We start from the raw sequence: 18,395 nt of genomic DNA, 5'->3' as shown, positions 1-18,395 counted from the left end.
GGGAGGGGGGTGGGGGGAAAAGGGGGTGGGATACAATGGGGTGGCTCTTTTTGTAAGTACAGAAATAAATGAACATTGCATTGGTTTAAAAAACAAACATCAAGAACATGGTCTTGAATTATTGCAAAGGGCTCAGGCATCTCCAGCAATGTCAACGCAGGCTGAATCATGTTAATGTGTCTAGAAATAAATAGCACTGCTTGGATGATCTTTCCTCTGCAAGCATGATCAGACAAGTCCTTGTGTTCTCCCTAGACCAGCTAAAAAGTTTCCTCTTGGATCCACATCTCAGCTAAGGGGGCAGGAGGTGTGTGGGAGTGCTCATTATCTTGGGCAGCACCAAGTGAAACGGACTCCCCAGGCCGAACGCGCTCAGCGCTGCAACAAGAAATGTGCTTTGTGCAGTTAAAGCCATGCTCCTTGCATGGCATTTTGTAATAGCAAAGTAGTGCTGGTGCCCTGCCAGCAGTTCACCTGTGGAGTGGTTCTGGAATTCCACTGAAACCAGATCAATCAACTTGTTTTCTTTCCCAAAGCATGTTTGGTGCTGGGAAAGAAGCACATGTATGTGTGTGTGCTTTCCGGGACCCAAGTATTCAGGTGTGCCTCCATTTATTGCCTTACTTTGAGATGCTTTTGAGTAAGAAAATTAATACTGAAATGACTTAAGTGTATTTGAACCCTTATAAAAGGGCTGTTTCTCCCCTAAGCTTTGAGCAGAAACAATGTCTTTCATCCTCAGCCAGAACAAGGACTAGCTGTGCTCCTGTGGACTTCGGCTGAAGGGGACTGACCTTCTCCAGAGAAGTGGTTCTGTGGTTACGTAGTTGTCTGGATCCTAGAGGGAAGGACGTGTTCTTTAAGGCAACAAACCCCCATAGCTGGAGGGCTTTGTTGTCTCCTGTATTCAACTGGCAGACCAAGTACATGCTGGATTACTTCTTTGTACAGCAATCTCATGTACGTGCTGGCAGAAGTGTCTTGAAGAGCAATAAACCCAACTAATTTAGCAGCTACTCTTCAGTGTGGCATCACTGAGATTTCAACAAGTAGTGAGATGTGTAGTGATAGCAGAGTTTGATTCTGCACGTAGCTGGTGGAGATAAGGAAGGTTCTAAGGGGAGCCAGTCGACTTCCCCCAGCCAGGAGTCCAAGCACTTTAATACTGTGCCAGCCAGGTGGTGTAGCGCTGCGAATGATTCATGCTGCTGCCACACAGTCTACACTCATGGGAACAGGCACATTCACCAGGACAGAATCACCAACCCACTGTATCATGGAATGGTTTGGGTTGGAAGGGACCTTTGATGGTCATCTAGTGTGAGCCTCCTGCAATAAGCAGGAACATCTTCAACTGCATCAGGTTGTGCTCAAGAAATCCATCGAAGCGATTAAACGGGAGCTGGGCCCTGTGTGGTGGGGAAACAAGGGGGCCAGCCCAAAGCCAGGCACAGCACTCAGCCTGCTCTGTCTAGGCAGCTGCTAGGGTGATGTTTTAACAAGGAAAGAGCAAAGAAACGTGGATAGATTTAGAGGTGTTTGAAAAGGGAAAGCTCAGACAGGTGCCCATCTCCTCCTGCCAAAGGCAAGATGTCTGATTTCGGCCACCCTCTATTTGGTCATGTGCTGTTCATACCAGTCCTGAATGCTGTTTAGTAGGACCTAAGGTAGCTAGCTGAGGGAAAGTCAGTTCTTTGTAATGAAGTGCTTGAAGAGATGCCAAAGTGCATTTTAGGAAGAGCTGTCTTCATAGCATCAACCAGAGTGGAAGAGAGCTCCAAGATCATCCAGTCCAACCTAGCACCCAGCCCTAGCCAGTCAACTAGACCATGGCACTAAGTGCCTCATCCAGGCTTTTCTTGAAGACCCCCAGGGACGGTGCCTCCACCACCTCCCTGGGCAGCCCATTCCAATGCCAATCACGCTCTCTGTCAAGAACTTCCTTCTAATATCAAGCCTATATCTCCCCTGGCAAGACTTGAGACTGTGTCCCCTTGTTCTGTTGCTGGCTGCCTGGGAGAAGAGCCCAACCCCACCTGGCTACAACCTCCCTTCAGATAGTTGTAGAGAGCAATGAGCTCTGCCCTGAGCCTCCTCTGCTGCAGGCTGCACACCCCCAGCTCCCTCAGCCTCTCCTCACAGGGCTGTGCTCCAGGCCTCTCACCAGCTTAGTCACTTTTTCTTGGGAAGTTCTGACGCTGCCTGGCAGGTGAAGAACACAAACATAAACCCCAGGCACAAAACATATTTAAATTAATTTTTTTCTTAAGTTGGCTATTTTATAATTTTCTGCCTACACTCAACATCATCTAACTACAGCTGAGGGCTGTGCAAGCTCCCTCTAAGGCTGCTTTACCTTACCAAAGGAACCCTGCAGCAAAACACAGAATCACAGAAAACTTCCCCTTGGAAGAGACCTCAAAGCTCATCCAGTCCAACCCTCGACCCCATACTGAAGGCTTAACACTAAACCCTAAGCACCAGATCTACGGGGGGTGGCTCCAGCCCTGCCCTGGGCTGACCATTCCAAGGTTTGAGAGCCCTTTCTGCGAAGAAATATCTCCTAACATCCAGGCTGAACCTCCCCTGCTACAGCTTGAAACCATTTCCTCCGCTCCTGTCGCTTGCCACCAAGGTGTGGCCTCATCAGTGCCGGGTACAGGCGGACGATCGCCTCCCAGGTCGTGCCGGCCAACGCTTCGGTGCAGGCAGGTCGGGTCGTGTCTGTGCCCATCGCTTCGGTGCAGGCAGTTCAGGTCGTGTCTGTGCCCATCGCTTCGGTGCAAGCAGGTCGGGCGGTGTCTGTGCCCATCGCTTCGGTGCAGGCAGGCCGGGCCGTGTCTGTGCCCATCGCTTCGGTGCAGGCAGGTCGGGCAGTGTCTGTGCCCATCGCTTCGGTGCAGGCAGGTCGGGTAGTGTCTGTGCCCATCGCTTCGGTGCAGGCAGGTGGGGCCGTGTCTGTGCCCATCGCTTCGGTGCAGGCAGGTCGGGTCGTGTCTGTGCCCATCGCTTCGGTGCAGGCAGGTCGGGTCGTGCCTGTGCCCATCGCTTCGGTGCAGGCAGGTCGGGTCGTGCCTGTGCCCATCGCTTCGGTGCAGGCAGGTCGGGTAGTGTCTGTGCCCATCGCTTCGGTGCAGGCAGGCCGGGCCGTGTCTGTGCCCATCGCTTCGGTGCAGGCAGGTCGGGCAGTGTCTGTGCCCATCGCTTCGGTGCAGGCAGGTCGGGTCGTGCCTGTGCCCATCGCTTCGGTGCAGGCAGGTCGGGTAGTGTCTGTGCCCATCGCTTCGGTGCAGGCAGGACGGGCCGTGTCTGTGCCCATCGCTTCGGTGCAGGCAGGTCGGGCAGTGTCTGTGCCCATCGCTTCGGTGCAGGCAGGTCGGGTAGTGTCTGTGCCCATCGCTTCGGTGCAGGCAGGCCGGGCCGTGTCTGTGCCCATCGCTTCGGTGCAGGCAGGTCGGGCAGTGTCTGTGCCCATCGCTTCGGTGCAGGCAGGTCGGGCAGTGTCTGTGCCCATCGCTTCGGTGCAGGCAGGTCGGGCCGTGTCTGTGCCCAACGCTTCGGTGCAGGCAGGTCGGGCAGTGTCCTGAGCAGGGACAGGGGAGCATCAGACGGCGGATTCGACATGGTCACTGGGACAGCTGGACAGAGCACACCTACCAAGGCTCCCTCAGCTCTTCCCTGGCGCTCTTGCCCCGGCCGGTGAGGAAGGGCCCATCGGAGCGAGAGCTGAAACCGGAGTAACGTTAGATCTAGCTGGGCACCAAGCGCTAGGGCACAGGCTCGTCTCCAGGCCGCACCTCAGCTCCCGTGAGTGCCCCATCCTGCCGGCAGCTCCCGTGCTGCCGCCCGCAAGCCCGGACCGCCGCCCGCCAGCCCGGACCGCCGCCCGCCCAGCCCGGACCGCCGCCCGCCAGCCCGGACCGCCGCCCGCCGAGCCCGGACCGCCGCCCGCCAGCCCGGACCGCCGCCCGCCGAGCCCGGAACGCCTCCCGCCAGCCCGGACCGCCGCCCGCCGAGCCCGGAACGCCTCCCGCCAGCCCGGACCGCCGCCCGCCGAGCCCGGAACGCCTCCCGCCAGCCCGGACCGCCGCCCGCCAGCCCGGACCGCCTCCCGCCCAGCCCGGAACGCCTCCCGCCAGCCCGGACCGCCGCCCGCCCAGCCCGGAACGCCTCCCGCCAGCCCGGACCGCCGCCCGCCCAGCCCGGAACGCCGCCCGCTGCCCGAGTTCCCGCGGAGCGGCTTTGGCCGCGCACCCGTCCCGGAAGAGCGCGGCGGGCCGCAGGGAGGCGCTTCCCGGAGGTGCCCGCGCTGAGCAGCCGCCGCCATGGGGAAGAGGCAGCACCAGAAGGATAAGATGTGAGCGGGGTCGTGCGGGGGGACGGACTGGCGGGACGGGAAGAGGGAGGCCGGGTGTCTGCGGGCTGCGCGGAGCGGGCGCGGAGGGCTGCGGGCGCCCGTTAGTGAGCCCGCTCCTCTGTCTCGGCAGGTACATCACATGCGCTGAGTACACGCAGTTCTACGGGGGCAAGAAAGCAGGTACGGAGTGAGTGGGACTGCCCCTGACTGCGGTGTGCTCGTTCAATGGCCTGGGCGGGCGTGCGCTGCGCTGGGTCAAAGCCTGGCGGGTGGCCGGGCCTAGCGAGCGGTAGCCGGTCAGAGGCGGTGTGCCCCGCGGCGCAGGGCTGGGCCGCTGCTGTTTAACGTCTTCAGCAGTGGTCTTGGCGAGGAGACTGAGAGCACCCCGCGTAAGTTTGCACATGACGCCAGCTTAGGTGGAAGTGTTGATCTGCTGCAGGGTAGCTCCCTCTGGCCCGGCTGGATCATGGCCTGAGGCCAACCCACATGGACTTCAGCAGGCCAAGTGCGCGACTCCTGCACCTGGGTAAGGACAGCCCTGTGGGTGCTACAGGCTTGGGGCTGAGCGGCTGAGAAGCTGCTGGGCAGAAACTGACCGGGGGGTGTTGATAAGCGGCTGAACGTGAGCCAGCAGTGTGCCCGAGGGGCCAAGCAGGCCAGTGACATCCTGGCCTGCATCAGCCAGAGTGTGGCCATCGGGACCACAGAGGTGATTGTCCCCTTGTAATCTGCACTGGTGAGGCTGCACTTTGAGTACTGGGTCCAGTTCTGGGTGCTGCAGTATGAAGAGGAGTGAATTTTCACATTTAACCTCAGTTGTCTACAACTACCTGCAGGGAGGCTGTAGCCAGGTGGGGTTGGTCTCTTCTCCCAGGCAACCAGCAACAGAACAAGGGGACCCAGCCTCAAGTTGTGCCGGGGAAAGTCTAGGCTGGATGTTAGGAGGAAGTTGTTGGCAGAGAGAGTGATTGGCATTGGAATGGGCTGCCCAGGGAGGTGGTGGAGGCACCGTCCCTGGAGGTGTTGAAGCAAAGCCTGGCTGAGGCACTTAGTGCCATGGTCTGGTTGACTGGCTAGGGCTGGGTGCTAGGTTGGCCTGGATGATCTTGGAGGTCTCTTCCAACCTGGTTGATTCTATGATTCTGTGCTGTCAGTCAGAGCTCTGGGTTGGTTTTTTTCTGACTGTAATTGTAGCTGAGGAGCCTTCTGGTGCTTTGCAGGCTCAATTCAATGTTAGTTATGCTTTTGCAAAGTTGAAGTGTGTTGCTACTGTGCCTGTATCAAAGTGGAACTTCCAAATGTTTCTCTGTTCCTTAGGATACTATGTATTTACTCAAATTCCATGGTGTTTTTTTTCCTCCCCTCCAAACAGACCTTCCACAAACTAATTTTAGACGTCTGTCATTTGATCACTGCAGGTAAGACAGCAAATTTACTTTATTGTAATTCAGTGATGTATGATAACATTGTTAATGAGACTCTTAACACTGGAATATTACTGAAGCCAAACTCTTCCAAGGTAGTTGCTTAACTGGGGTCTGCTACAATAGTAATGCAGCAAGAATAGATCTTTAAGAATCATAGAATGGTTTAGGTTGCAAGGGACCTCAAAGATCATCTAGTTCCAGCCCCTCACAGGGTTGGAACAGTCAGGGACATCTCTTGCTAAAGCAGGTTGCTCAAGGCCTCAGAACTTAAAAGATATGTGGTGAGTGTTTGCAGAGGTTGGAGCTGTTAGTTGCAAGAATACACAAGTGGTAAAATAATTCAGAGTGATTATTGTGTATGGAATCACAGAAAACATTCAGGTTGGAAAAGCCCTTCAGGATCACCAAGTCCCACTGATATCCCTGCTCTGCAAGGTTCACCTTCTACCATATCCCCAAGTACCACATCCAAATGACTTTCAAACACCTCCAGGGTTGGTGACTTCACCACCTCCCTGGGCAGCCCATTCCAGTGCCTGACCACTCTTGCTGTTAAAAACATTTTTCCAATGTCCAGTCTAAAGCTACCCAGTCACAGCTCGAGTCTGTTCCCTCTTGTTCTGTCACTGTTTACCTGTGAGAAGCTTCCAGCAGCAGCCTCTCCACACCATCTTTTCGGATAGCTGTAGACAGACATTCCAGTCTTTCAAATTTGTGTGCTCAGGACTTGAATTTCCTTGCTCAGAATATATTTGGTCAGTCACTCATCTCTCTGAGGCAATGGTTAGGTAGATGGAAGGAATATTTATGCTGACTTTTTGTGTTTAGAATTTACTGCTTCAGGTTCTGGAGTGAACAAGGGTGTTACTCAAAGTGGGTTAGTCCCTTAAAGGAGCTGCTGAATGTGGTTGCGGTTACCTCCTAGCCCATCTCAGTGCAAACATCGAGGGTTTCTGCTTGAAGCACAGTCCACTTGCAAGAGGACAGGGATACCATCCAGAGGGAGCTGGACAGGCTGGAGAGGTGGGTCCAGGCCAACCCCATGACATTCAACAAAGCCAAGTGTAAGATCCTGCACCTGGGTCGGCATAATCCCAAGCGCAAATACAGGGTGGGTGGTGAATGGCTGAAAGCAGCCCTGAGGAAAAGGACTTGGGGGTCTGGGGTGATGAAAAGCTCAACAGGAGCTGGATGTTAGGAAGAAGTTCTTCAAAGAGAGAGTGATTGGCGTTGGAATGGGCTGCCCAGGGAGGTGGTGGAGGCACCGTCCCTGGAGGTGTTGAAGAGGAGCCTGGATGAGGCACTTAGTGCCGTGGTCTAGTTGACTGAATAGAGCTGGGTGCTAGGTTGGACTGGATGAGCTTCCAACCTGGTTGATTCTATGATTTATGAGCCAGCAGTGTGCATGCACAGCCCAGACAGCAACTGTGTGCTGGGTTCCTGCAAGAGAAGTGTGGTCAGCAGGGCAAGGGAGGTGATTCTTCCCCTTTTACTCTGCTCTCCTGAGACCTCACCTGGAGTACTGTGTCCAGCAGTTCTGGAATCCCCAGCACAAGAAGGATATGGAACTGTTGGAGCGAGTCCAGAGGAGATCATGAGGATGCTCAGAGGGCTGGAGCAGCTCTGCTATGAGGACAGGCTATCAAAGTTGGGGCTCTGCAGCCTGGAGAAGAGAAGGCTTTGAGGAGACCTTGTAGTATCTTTCCAGCATCTGAAGGGGGTCTACAGGAGGGCTGGGGAGGGACTACTGACAAGAACTTGTAATGACAGGACAAGGGGTAATGAGTTTAAACCAGCAGAGGGGAGATTTAAACTAGAGGTTAGGATAAAGTTCTTTAGAGTGAGGGTGGTGAGACACTGGAATGGGTTGCCCAGGGAGGTTATGGACGCTCCCTCCCTGGAGGTGTTTAAGGCCAGGTTAGATGAGACCTTGAGCAACCTGTTCTAGTGGCAGGTATCCCTGCCCCTATGGCACGGGGTTGGAACTAGATGAGTTTTGAGGTCCCTTCTAACCTAAACCATTCTATGATCTTTTATGCTGGTGAGGCCCAACATGGCAATGGAACCAGGCTGGAGAGCATTACAGCATTGTGTGGCTCCGTGGCTGTGAGTGCAGGCAGCTGCATGTCACTGAGCTGCTCCAGTTCCTTGCATGGGTTTTGTTTTAAACATAATTTACGTAGGATCAGGTAGAAGGCACTGGCAGCCACTTAATATTGTCATTGCTGTAGCTCTTACTTTCATGTGCAAGAGAATCAGCAAAAATGTTGTTTGCTTCTACCATCATGATTTGCACTTGATTTTGCTAAAAAAAAGTGTGCTTTTTGTTTCCAGTTTGTCTCTGCAGCCATTTGAATACCCAGTTTGCACACCTGATGGGACAGTCTTTGATATACTGTAAGTTCTTCTCTCTGTTTAGCTTTGTGTTTTGTGTGGCTGGACCACAGGCTCACAGGATGTTCAGGGTTGGAAGGGACCCAAAAAGGTCATCGAGTCCATCTCCCCTGCCAGAGCAGGACCATACAGTCTAGCTCAGATCACAGAGGAACACATCCAGGTGGTGATTCAGGTGATACTGAGGAAAAAATCTTCAGTTATGAAACGGCTGATTCAAGTGTATCCAAAAATGATTTCTAGGCTCCTGGATCCTGGCTCCTGTTAGAGGGATGGAGCAGATTTAAACAGTCTGCAATATACAAGTAATTCTCACTAAAAATTCTGTGAATATGATGAGAGGCCTGGAGCACAGCCCTGAGAGGAGAGGCTGAGGGAGCTGGAGGTGTGCAGCCTGGAGAAGAGGAGGCTCAGGGCAGAGCTCATTGCTGTCTACAACTGCCTGAAGGGAGGCTGTAGCCAGGTGGGGTTGGTCTCTTCTGCCAGGCAACCAGCAAGAGAAGAAGGGGACACAGTCTCAAGTTGTGCCAGGGGAGGTCTAGGCTGGGTGTTAGGAGGAAGTTGTTGTCAGAGAGAGTGATTGGCATTGGAATGGGCTGCCCAGGGAGGTGGTGGAGTCACCATCCCTGGAGGTGTTGAAGAGGAGCCTGGTTGAGTCACTTAGTGCCATGGTCTGGTTGACTGGCTAGGGCTGGGTGCTAGGTTGGACTGGATGAGCTTGGAGGTCTCTTCCAACCTGGTTGATTCTATCTTTATTTTAGCTCTCCCAGTATTGTGAATCATTGCTCTATTGTTACAAAGCTTCCAACTAAGAACAGAGATGAGGGAACACCCAGGCTCACCATTTCACTTCATCTGTGAATGCAAACATAGGATCTGTTTCTGGATCTGCCAGCTTCATGCTGGCTGGCAAAGCATTTGCTCAGTTTCCACATTTGCCTTGCCCTTAAAAAAAGGGGAAGAATACAATCTTCTGAAAGGCAGGCTCACATGTGCCTTGTTATGGCACAAACTGGAGTGCTCTCTATAGGTGCCACTTTTCTGCTGGATAAGGAAATCATGCAGGTTTTACTTCTCTGGTTATCCAGTAGTTCTCACTAGGCTAGTCAAAACAGCAAAAGCCTGGACTTGGTCTCAGATTACAGCTATGTAATCATCACTTGGTTTTAGCAAGCTGCCCAAAATGATCATACCCATTGACAGATTTCTGTTGCTGCTTGTCATTTTCTCCTTTATCCTTTCTCTTTTCAGGAGTATTGTCCCTTGGATAAAGAAATATGGAACCAATCCAATCACAGGAGAAGTAAGTAATGATGGCTGCATCCACATGCTGTTTTATGCTCAGTTTCCTACTTAATGTGTAGGAGAAACAAAAATGCCTAAATGAAAGCTAAATAAGTTGAATGGGTGTGCTGCTTGGAGGGATGGTATTTGTGAGATCAGCTTTGCTGAAGTTAATGTAGAGATTTAGCAGGGATCTTTTTATAGCTCACCCAAGAGATGAATGAGCTTCTGGGTTTGAGATCTGAGATATGATATCCACTCTCTGTCATCTTGATAATGATCTTTGTAGTAGCATCAGCCTCAGGCTGCAAGTGAGTGTGGGAGAAAGAGGAGAGCATTACTTAGTTTAATTTCTTTGCACGGAATTGTGAATGGTATGAGAGAGGCAATGTGCAGCTCCTTCAGCCTGTCTTTGTAGCAGAGGCATTCCAGCCCCCTGATCATTGTTGTGGCCCTCCTCTGGACCTGTTCTGTCAGGTCTGTGTCCTTGCTGTGGTGAGGGCTTCAGAGCTGGATGCAAGTGAGCTCTCTCTAGAGCAGAGCAAAGTGGTAGAATTGCCTCTCTCGATCTGTTTTCTGTAAGTGTGAAGCTGTAAAGCAGTGGATAAAGATGAAGTACTGGAAATACTGAATTGTTGGAATAACAGTTTTTTTCTAGTGTGTTAAGAATGCATTGTTTGTGAGGGCACAGAGGGAAAATTGAAAGCCTATTTGTTCCTTGAGCTATTGGAAGTTTGTCTTCCTTCAGTGAAGTGCAGTGTCTCTGCCGAGCACTAGGTGACAGCCATTGCACAAGGTTGGTGGTGGCTTTGCAGATGGCTCGCTGGTATGAGATTACCTGTGAAACATCTTGTGTTTGATTCAAGATCTTCCCAGCAAACAGATAAGAGGAAAAGCTAAATACAGGTGCAGCATTCCAAACTCTAAACAGGAAGCGGCTGTCTGAGACTCAGTGTCTTCAGTTACAGCAAACTGCAGGTGTGTTTGTATGATGGGGAGATGACTGAAGTTCTTCCTGCAAACATGAAGAGGCCAATGTGTTGTTGAGCAGGAGTGGAATTACAGCTACTGCCTTTGTTTTCACAGCCTCCCACCACCTTGCTGCTTTGTGCATTGGTTGGGAGTTTTGGGGTGTTGCCAGGCAATGTGTTTATTCACTCCAAACAGCTTCACGGTGCCTGTTCTCATTTCAGGCTGTGAACCATGATGTGGTTTAGTGTTATTTCAGGTAAATTCTAAGCAAGAAGTGTGCTGTGTCTGTGGTCTTGTGTAGAGGGAGAGAGGGAGAGTGTGCAGAATAGACCTGGTGAACCATAAGTGCTCAAATAAAGTCTGGCTGATGGTGGAGTCGTCATCCCTGGAGGTGTTTAAATGCTGTGTTGACCTGGAGCTTGAGAACATGGTTTAGTGTTGCCTCTGCAGTGCTGGCTTGGACTTTGATTAGATGATCTTGAAGATTTCTTCCAACCAAATATATTCTCTGGTTCTGTGATCTGTTAGCTTGGTCTGATTTATGCTTTTGTAGCTGATCTGCAATGCACATGGAGTTGAAGGAAGTGTTTCTTAGATGGCTTGCTCTGATTTCTGGAAGGAGAGGATAGTGTTGGGCAGGAAGGAGATGGGGGTACTGTGGCAAGGCAGGGTAGGTGGCAGAGGAAGTCACTGAGTTGATCCTGGTAATGTGTGGACTGTACTGCCCTATATTTAGTCTGTCACTGTGTGTGCACCTCCTGTTACTTGTACAGTGCCCTGATTGCGGAAACCAGAAAAGATTTTCTTACTGAGTTGGTGACTTTACAGAAACTCAGGACTCTGGGGCTCCAGGGAGACCTTACAGTGGCCTTTCAGTACCTGAAGAGGGCCTACAGAAAGCTGGGAGGGGGCCTTTTACAAGGGCTTGTAGAGATAGGAGGAGGGGCAGTGGCTTCAAGGTTGAGGAGAAGTAGATGTAGACTGCAGATGAGGAAGAAATTCTTTACAGTAAGGGTGGTGAGATACTAGAACAGTTTGCCCAGGGAGGTTGTGGATGCTCCCTCCCTGGAGCTATTCAAGGCCAGGTTGGATGAAGCCTTGAGCAACCTGGGCTAGTGGGAAGTGTCCCTGCCCATGACATGGGGGTTGGAACTAGATGATCCAAAGATCCCTTCCAACCCATTCCATGAATCTTTGGAATGAGCCACATTGCCTGCAGTGTTGTGGCTTGTGTAGTGACTTGAGGTGACTTCATGCAGACTGATGGCTCACCACTAGTGATGAGGCTTGGGAGAAGTTTTCTCTTTTCTTTTCATCCTAAAGGTAAAAATGATAATTAAATCCTTTGTGGCTTCTGATGTTATGGTTTGCTAAAGGCCAAACATTTTAGAGAAGTCAGTGGGCTGCTTGGAAAGGGCATCGTTAATGGTGCACTCTTGGTACTCACTAATTCTGTCTTATTTTTGAAGTGGATCTCTCAGTGGAGCTTTGGAGGGCCCTGCAATCATTAATATATTTATCTTCACAGTGCTCCCAGAGGGCAGGACTGTGCTAGTCTTTTATTAATTAGATGTTTGTGAGCTGATCTGCAAGTGACTTCACTGAGTATTCTGAGTCCAATCCTGGCCCAGCCTTCCCTTTTAAAGAGGTGTGGTGGTGTCAGGGTCACAGTTATTCTCTGACACATTATATGTGATGTATTTTTCCTTCCCTGTCCACCCTCATGGTTTGTAGTTTTATTTTTTTCTTGCTTTTCTGAATGTTCTCCTGAGGTGCAACATGGACACCAGGATCCATTTAAAAGGAAGAAATCACTGGCTTTTGTCTTGAGTTTGTCATGTGTGTTTCAGTTTACTTTGCTAAGATCTCATCTGGAGTAATACCTCCAGCTCTGGAGCCCTCAACACAGGAAGGACATGGACCTGATGGAGAGGGTCCAGAAGAGGGCCATGAAAACAATCAGGGAGCTGAGGCACCTCTGCTAAGAGGACAGGCTGAGGGAACTGGGGTTCTTCAGCCTGGAGAAGAGAAGGCTCCAGGGAGACCTAATAGCAGCCTCATAGTACCTGAAGGAGGCCACAGAGGGACTGTTTGCAGAGGCCTATCACAGTAGGGATAGGACAAGGCACAATGGTTTGAAATTAGAGGAGATTTAGATTGGATGTTAAGGACAAGGGATGTGGAACACTGCAACAGGTTGCCCAGGGAGGTAGTTGAGGCCCAGTCCCTCGAGATACTCAAGGTCAGGCTCAACAAGGCTCTGAGCAACTTGCTCTAGTGGAGGATGTCCCCGCTGTCTGCAGGGGGTTGGACTGGCTGACCTTTGGAGGTCCCTTTCAACCCAAACCATTCTACAATTTGAGAAAGTGGCTTTTGATTTTTGTTCCACTCCCTCCCCTTTTAATAATGTGGACTGGTAAAAAAGACTTCTGGTACTATACCAATAATTTTGGAAGTAACAGTGCATCTCTTGCAGCTGAACTACAGCTTGTCAGATGGCCTTGGCTTGGTTTTGGCTGGCTTTGTCAGGACACAGCCCTAGAATCATAGAATCAACCAGGTTGGAAGAGACCTCCAAGATCATCCAGTCCAACCTATCACCCAGCCCTAACCAATCAACCAGACCATGGCACTAAGTGCCTCATCCAGGCTTTTCTTGAAGACCCCCAGGGACGGTGCCTCCACCACCTCCCTGGGCAGCCCATTCCAATGGGAAATCACTCTCTCTGTGAAGAACTTCTTCCTAATTTGTGTTTACACTACAGCTGCATGAAATAAAGAGAAAAGTCACAGTTGGCTCATTCCTTTTTACTGAGAACAGCACTTTGGCTTCTTGGGCTTGCACATAGTTGCAGGCTTGCCAGAGTGCATCGTGTAGCATGGGTATGACAGCAGTGACCAGCATGCCTGTGCACGCCAGCCAGCTGGGCTCGGCACTGCCTGCTTCCAAGAAGTGAGATTGGTCAGAGCATGTCTGGTCTGTTGGAATCTCAGATCTGAACAGATGATAGATCTGCATGAAGGCAGCAGCCTGCCTTTTGACAGGAATTTGATGGGAATTGTTCTTTGTTGCGTGGATCTGTTTGTTCTGTGTGGGCTGAGCTCTTGTGCTGCTTTGCATTGTAGTGTCTCTGATAGAAATACCTACTTCTTCTCATTCTGGTTCAGTAACGTTCTGACTGCATGTGGGCAGGCCAGGTTATTATGGGACACTTCAGCTCCATTCAGGATTTGCTCTGGGTGTCCTTGGGCAAATATCTCTCTTCCCCTGTCTCAGAAGTAGCTGTGATCTTTGTCCCTTGTTCCTTGCCCCTTGTATTCTGTGGGAATTGAGTTCTTTTGGACAGTTGAAAGTCAGTTCATCTCTGGTGTTTGCTCCTAAGGCTTTGGTCCAAAGTCAGTTTGGTGACTGTTTTAAGTGCTTTTAAATGCATCCAAAGGGCTCGCTGCTCAGAGCAGACTGTGTGTCTCCTGATCCTGTGCAACCCAGAGAGGCAATCCCCATGGTAAGGGCCACATGCAGCTGTCTGGGTGTCATCTATGTGTGTCTTGAACGGCAAGCGGGGTTCAGACAAGTTAGTTGGGCTGTATGCCTCAGGGTCAACTTGAGGGGGTTGGAACTAGGTGATCCTTGTGGTCTCTTCCAACCCTGACTGATTCTGTGATTCTAAGAGAGCTGCAGATGCTGTGTGCTGGATGCATAGGACTGGAAGTCGCATTCCTGATCCAAATGAGGCAGGACACAATTTGTGTTGTGCTTGGTTTCATGCAAGGTTAGGATTCAGACCTACAGGGCAGAGAAAGCCTTTTAGTAAGTGTCACAAGGGTTTAGCTTCTTATTGGGTAGAATAGGAAAGTTTTCATAGATGCTGAGGATTTTTTGTTAGGGTTGGGAAAGCCTTTTGCCTGGCTGCCTCTGAAGATAACTGTAAAAAGGAGTCTGGGCCATGTAAAGGAGTAGAAGGCACAGAAAATAAGGACTAACCTTGAAGTTGGGAGACTGAAAATCTGTGACTTGCCCCAGTAGGACATCTGCCTTCTTAAAAGAGAAAGCTGTACCCTAGGTTTTACTCTGTGTACAAGATAAATATTTGCTGTTGTTCTTCTGCACTCTTAATCCTGTATTTACTGAACCAAAATGACTTGGGGTGAGATTCTGTCTAAGATGATCAAATAACTGCAGCAGTACAGGTGCCTGCCTCATGCAGTAAGCCTGTCTGATCCATGCTTTGGAAGCACCCAGAGATGCACATCTTGTACCTGCAACAGCCTGCAGCAATGACAGGGCTGGGAGCAGACAGCTCCTCACTCCAGTGCCCCATTCTAAATCCCTTGTTTGAAGTAAGGTTGGTGAGGTGATGCTTGCCTGGAAAACTACAGGCACTTTATAACCAGTAACTTCTTATCCTCAAAGGAAGAAAATGCAACCATGTCTCTTACTTGAGAACTTTGGGAAGTCATTCTCAAATATGTTCCTTGTATGGTTATTAGCTAATTCCTCTCACAGTTCCTGATGGCTTTTGCTTGTCCTTTTATTGTGAAAAGATTCACAGACTCATTCGTAAAATGGTTTGAGTTGGAAGGGACTTTGAGATCATCTAGTTCCAACCCCTTCCATGGCCAGGGACACCTTCCACTAGGACTCATCCAGCCTGTCCTTGAACACTTCCATGGAGGGAGCATTTGAGGGCTCCTTGGGCAACCTGTTCCAGTGTCTCTCCAACCTCACTGTAAAGAATTTCTTCCTAACAGCCAGTCTGAATCTCCTCTCCCCAAGCTTCAATCCATTCCCTCTTGGCCTGTTGCTACAAGTCCTTGTAAAAAGTCCCTTCCCAGCTTTCTTATAGGCCCTCTTCACCTGGAAGGCTGCTCTAAGATCTCCCCAGAGCCTTCTCTTCTCCAGGCTGAACAGCCCCAACTCTCCTAGCCCGTCCCCATAAGGGAGGTTCTCCATCCCACCAAGCATCTTCGTGTCCCTCTTCTGGACCTGCTCCAGCAAGTCCATGTCCCTCTTATGCTGCAGGACACCAAAGCTGCACTCAGAACTGGACAGAAGGTTTCTTTTCAGTTTGACCACTCATTTCCAGTCAGTCTCATGGAAATGGTTGCAGGCCCTACAGTGAGAGAAGTTTGCTGACCAGGTTAACCGAGAAGATCTGGAGATGACTTTGCTGCTGCTAAATTCAGTAATTCCACTTGCAAACCAAACCAACCAACCTCACAGCACTTTGTTTTTTAACCACTAAAAAGGTATTTGGCTGCCTAAATAAGGGAAATCCTGCCTGAAAAGGCTGCAGAAATCAGAGCAAAGGTGAAGCTTCCTTTAACATTAAAGTGGTTTTATTACTTACATGTTTTGAAAGCACAGATGCAGAACTGGAAAGCACTGACAATTGTTTCTTCACTAAAGAAGTGAGATGTAAGTGCAAGACTCTGAATAAAGACTCTGCAGCATATCAGGAGTGTGGGAAATGTCAGGTACTGTAGGGACAGGTGAAGTACAGGGCAAGTTCCAACCAGGACTTTGTAAATCACTACAAATTGCCTCTCCATCTCTGTCAAGTAATCAGCACCGAGGCTGCGTGTTTTGGGAATGGATTCCTGTCAGTGGGTTACATGAGCTTCACACACTGCTGAGTCAGAGGTGTCGAGATCAAGATCACAAACAAAACTCACCCAGCACTAAGCTCAGTGGAATGGGTCCTGGTCCTGAACTAGGGAGGGGACAAGTTCAAATTCCACGTGACCTGTGGCTACGTGGGCAGTGACGATGCCCTTTAACTTGGTTCCTATGGCCTGTGTGGTAATTTACTGCAGGTTGATGCTTTAATTGGGTTATTCCAGGTGTGTTTCTAGATAATGAGCACCAAATAATGGATGTCATCAGACAAGGCTCTATGGTTTGAAGGTGACCTCTTTCACACCAGCGTAGCAGTAGCTGCTGTTGGAATACATTGTCAGGGAAATGTAATAGCTGCAGGTAATGTTCAGTGTGATTTGTTTTCAGAGTGCTCATCTAGACCTTTCTGTAGTGTGGTGGTAATACTGCCTCAGGATTTAGATCACAGGATGTTAGGGGCTGGAAGGGACCTCCAGAGATCACTGAATCCAACCCCCATGCCAGAGTAGGACCACCTAGGGCAGGCCACGCAGGGGCGAATCCAGGTGGGGTTTGAAAATCTCCAGAGAAGGAGACTGCACAGCCTCTCTGAGCAGCCTGCTTCAGTGTGCTGTCACCTTGCTGTAAAGAAGTGTCTCCTCCTGTGCTTCAGCTTGTGCCAGTTGTTCCTGAAGATGAGCCAGCAGTGTGCCCAGGTGGCCAAGAGAGCCAATGGCATCCTGGCCTGCATCAGGAGCAGTGTGGCCAGCAGGACAAGGGAGGTTATTCTGCCCCTGTACTCAGCACTGGTCAGGCCACACCTTGAGTGCTGTGTCCAGTTCTGGGCTCCTCAATTCAAGAGAGATGTTGAGGTGCTGGAAGGTGTCCAGAGAAGGGCAATGAAGCTGATGAGGGGCCTGGAGCACAAACCCTATGAGGAGAGGCTGAGGGAGCTGGGGGTGTGCACCCTGGAGAAGAGGAGGCTCGGGGTCACCTCATTGCTGTCTACAACCACCTGAAGGGAGGTTGTAGCCAGGTGGGGGTTGGGCTCTTCTCCCAGGCAACCAGCAACAGAACAAGGAGACACAGTCTCAAGCTGTGCCAGGGGAGGTCTAGGCTGGATGTGAGGAGGAAGTTGTTGTCAGAGAGAGTGATTGGCATTGGAATGGGCTGCCCAGGGAGGTGGTGGAGTTGCTGTCCCTGGAGGTGTTGAAGCAAAGCCTGGCTGAGGCACTTAGTGCCATGGTCTAGTTGACTGGTTAGGGCTGGGGGATAGGTTGGCCTGGATGATCTTGGAGGTCTGTTCCAACCTGGTTGATTCTGTGATTTTATAAGGCACCACAGCAAAGAGCCTGGCACCCTCATCTTGACACCCACCTCTCAGATATTTGTAGATGTTGATAAGATCCCTTCTCAGCCTTCTCTAGACTATGGATGGTCCTCTAAAGATGGCATACTGCAGCCAGAGTCAGATTTTCCTTGTGACTTCCCATCTTTTGAAAAGTTTTCTTGCCTCCTGGTGTTTCCAAAGAGATTGTCATTACTCTCAGCATTTTTATTTCTCATCTAGATGCAAAATGTTCTGAAGCTCTCTGTAGTTAGACTACCTCTACATCACTTTTCCATATCTGCAGTGCTGGGATTGTCTAAGAGGAAAAGAATTTCACCAGTGGAGTTTCTTTTCATTATGTGGAAAAATTCAGTGGGGAGATGCATCATAGAATCCTAGAATGGCTCAGATTAGCAGGGACTTGAGGGGTCATCTGCTTCAAGCTCCCTGCCGTGGGCTGGGACACCTCTCAACTAGGCTCAGCTGCTCAATGCTTCATCCACCCTGGCCTTGAACTCCCCCAAGGAGGAGGCATCCACAACCTCCCTGGGCAGCCTGTTCCTGAGTTTTCCTTCAGGATCAGAGCACAGCACCTGAAATCCAAGTAGTCTGCTACCTTTTCTCCTTGGAGCTTTGGAAATGAGCAGTCATTTAGGTGGATCAGTAACTTCAGGTCTCATTTGGCTGTAGCACAGCTGACGTAGAAAGGAGACTCTTAATTCTTCTCTGGAGAACACTTTTCACATCCTTGTCGGAAGGAACCTGCACATTTTCAGCTTTGAAATTCAAAGTATATTTCTTCATCTGATACAGCTCAGTTAAGTCTTCAAACATTGCATAGGTTTAAATGTTAATTGCTCTCTTTTCCCCTCCTTTTGTTCAGCTTGCCATATTTTTTCCTGCACGTTTGAAGCAGAGAGTTTTGTTCCTGTTTATTTGTAAGAGAAGTTGCAGTGGGGGGTGAGAATACAGTTTTGTTCTGGGTGAGTAATAGCTTATTACAGTGTGGAGAACAAAGCTTACAGAAATAAA

General features: G+C 50.4%; 1 protein-coding gene across 1 annotated transcript in view; it reads left to right on the top strand.

Annotated features, from left to right (window-relative positions):
- The first annotated feature begins 4,189 nt into the window (after nt 1–4,189).
- Nucleotides 4,190–18,395, top strand: part of PPIL2 (peptidylprolyl isomerase like 2) — a 117,340-nt gene continuing 103,134 nt past the window's right edge. The window contains exons 1-5 of the mRNA XM_064168356.1: nt 4,190–4,357; nt 4,488–4,537; nt 5,730–5,775; nt 8,119–8,181; nt 9,430–9,481. Coding sequence (XP_064024426.1) covers nt 4,326–4,357; nt 4,488–4,537; nt 5,730–5,775; nt 8,119–8,181; nt 9,430–9,481 — 243 coding nt within the window. The 5' untranslated portion in view covers nt 4,190–4,325. The remainder of the gene's footprint in view (nt 4,358–4,487; nt 4,538–5,729; nt 5,776–8,118; nt 8,182–9,429; nt 9,482–18,395) is intronic.

Source organism: Pogoniulus pusillus, chromosome 30 (genome assembly GCF_015220805.1).
Source record: "Pogoniulus pusillus isolate bPogPus1 chromosome 30, bPogPus1.pri, whole genome shotgun sequence".
Lineage (NCBI taxonomy): Eukaryota > Metazoa > Chordata > Aves > Piciformes > Lybiidae > Pogoniulus > Pogoniulus pusillus.
Note: the sequence above shows the minus strand (reverse complement) of the source record. Positions and strands in the feature narration are given on the sequence as shown.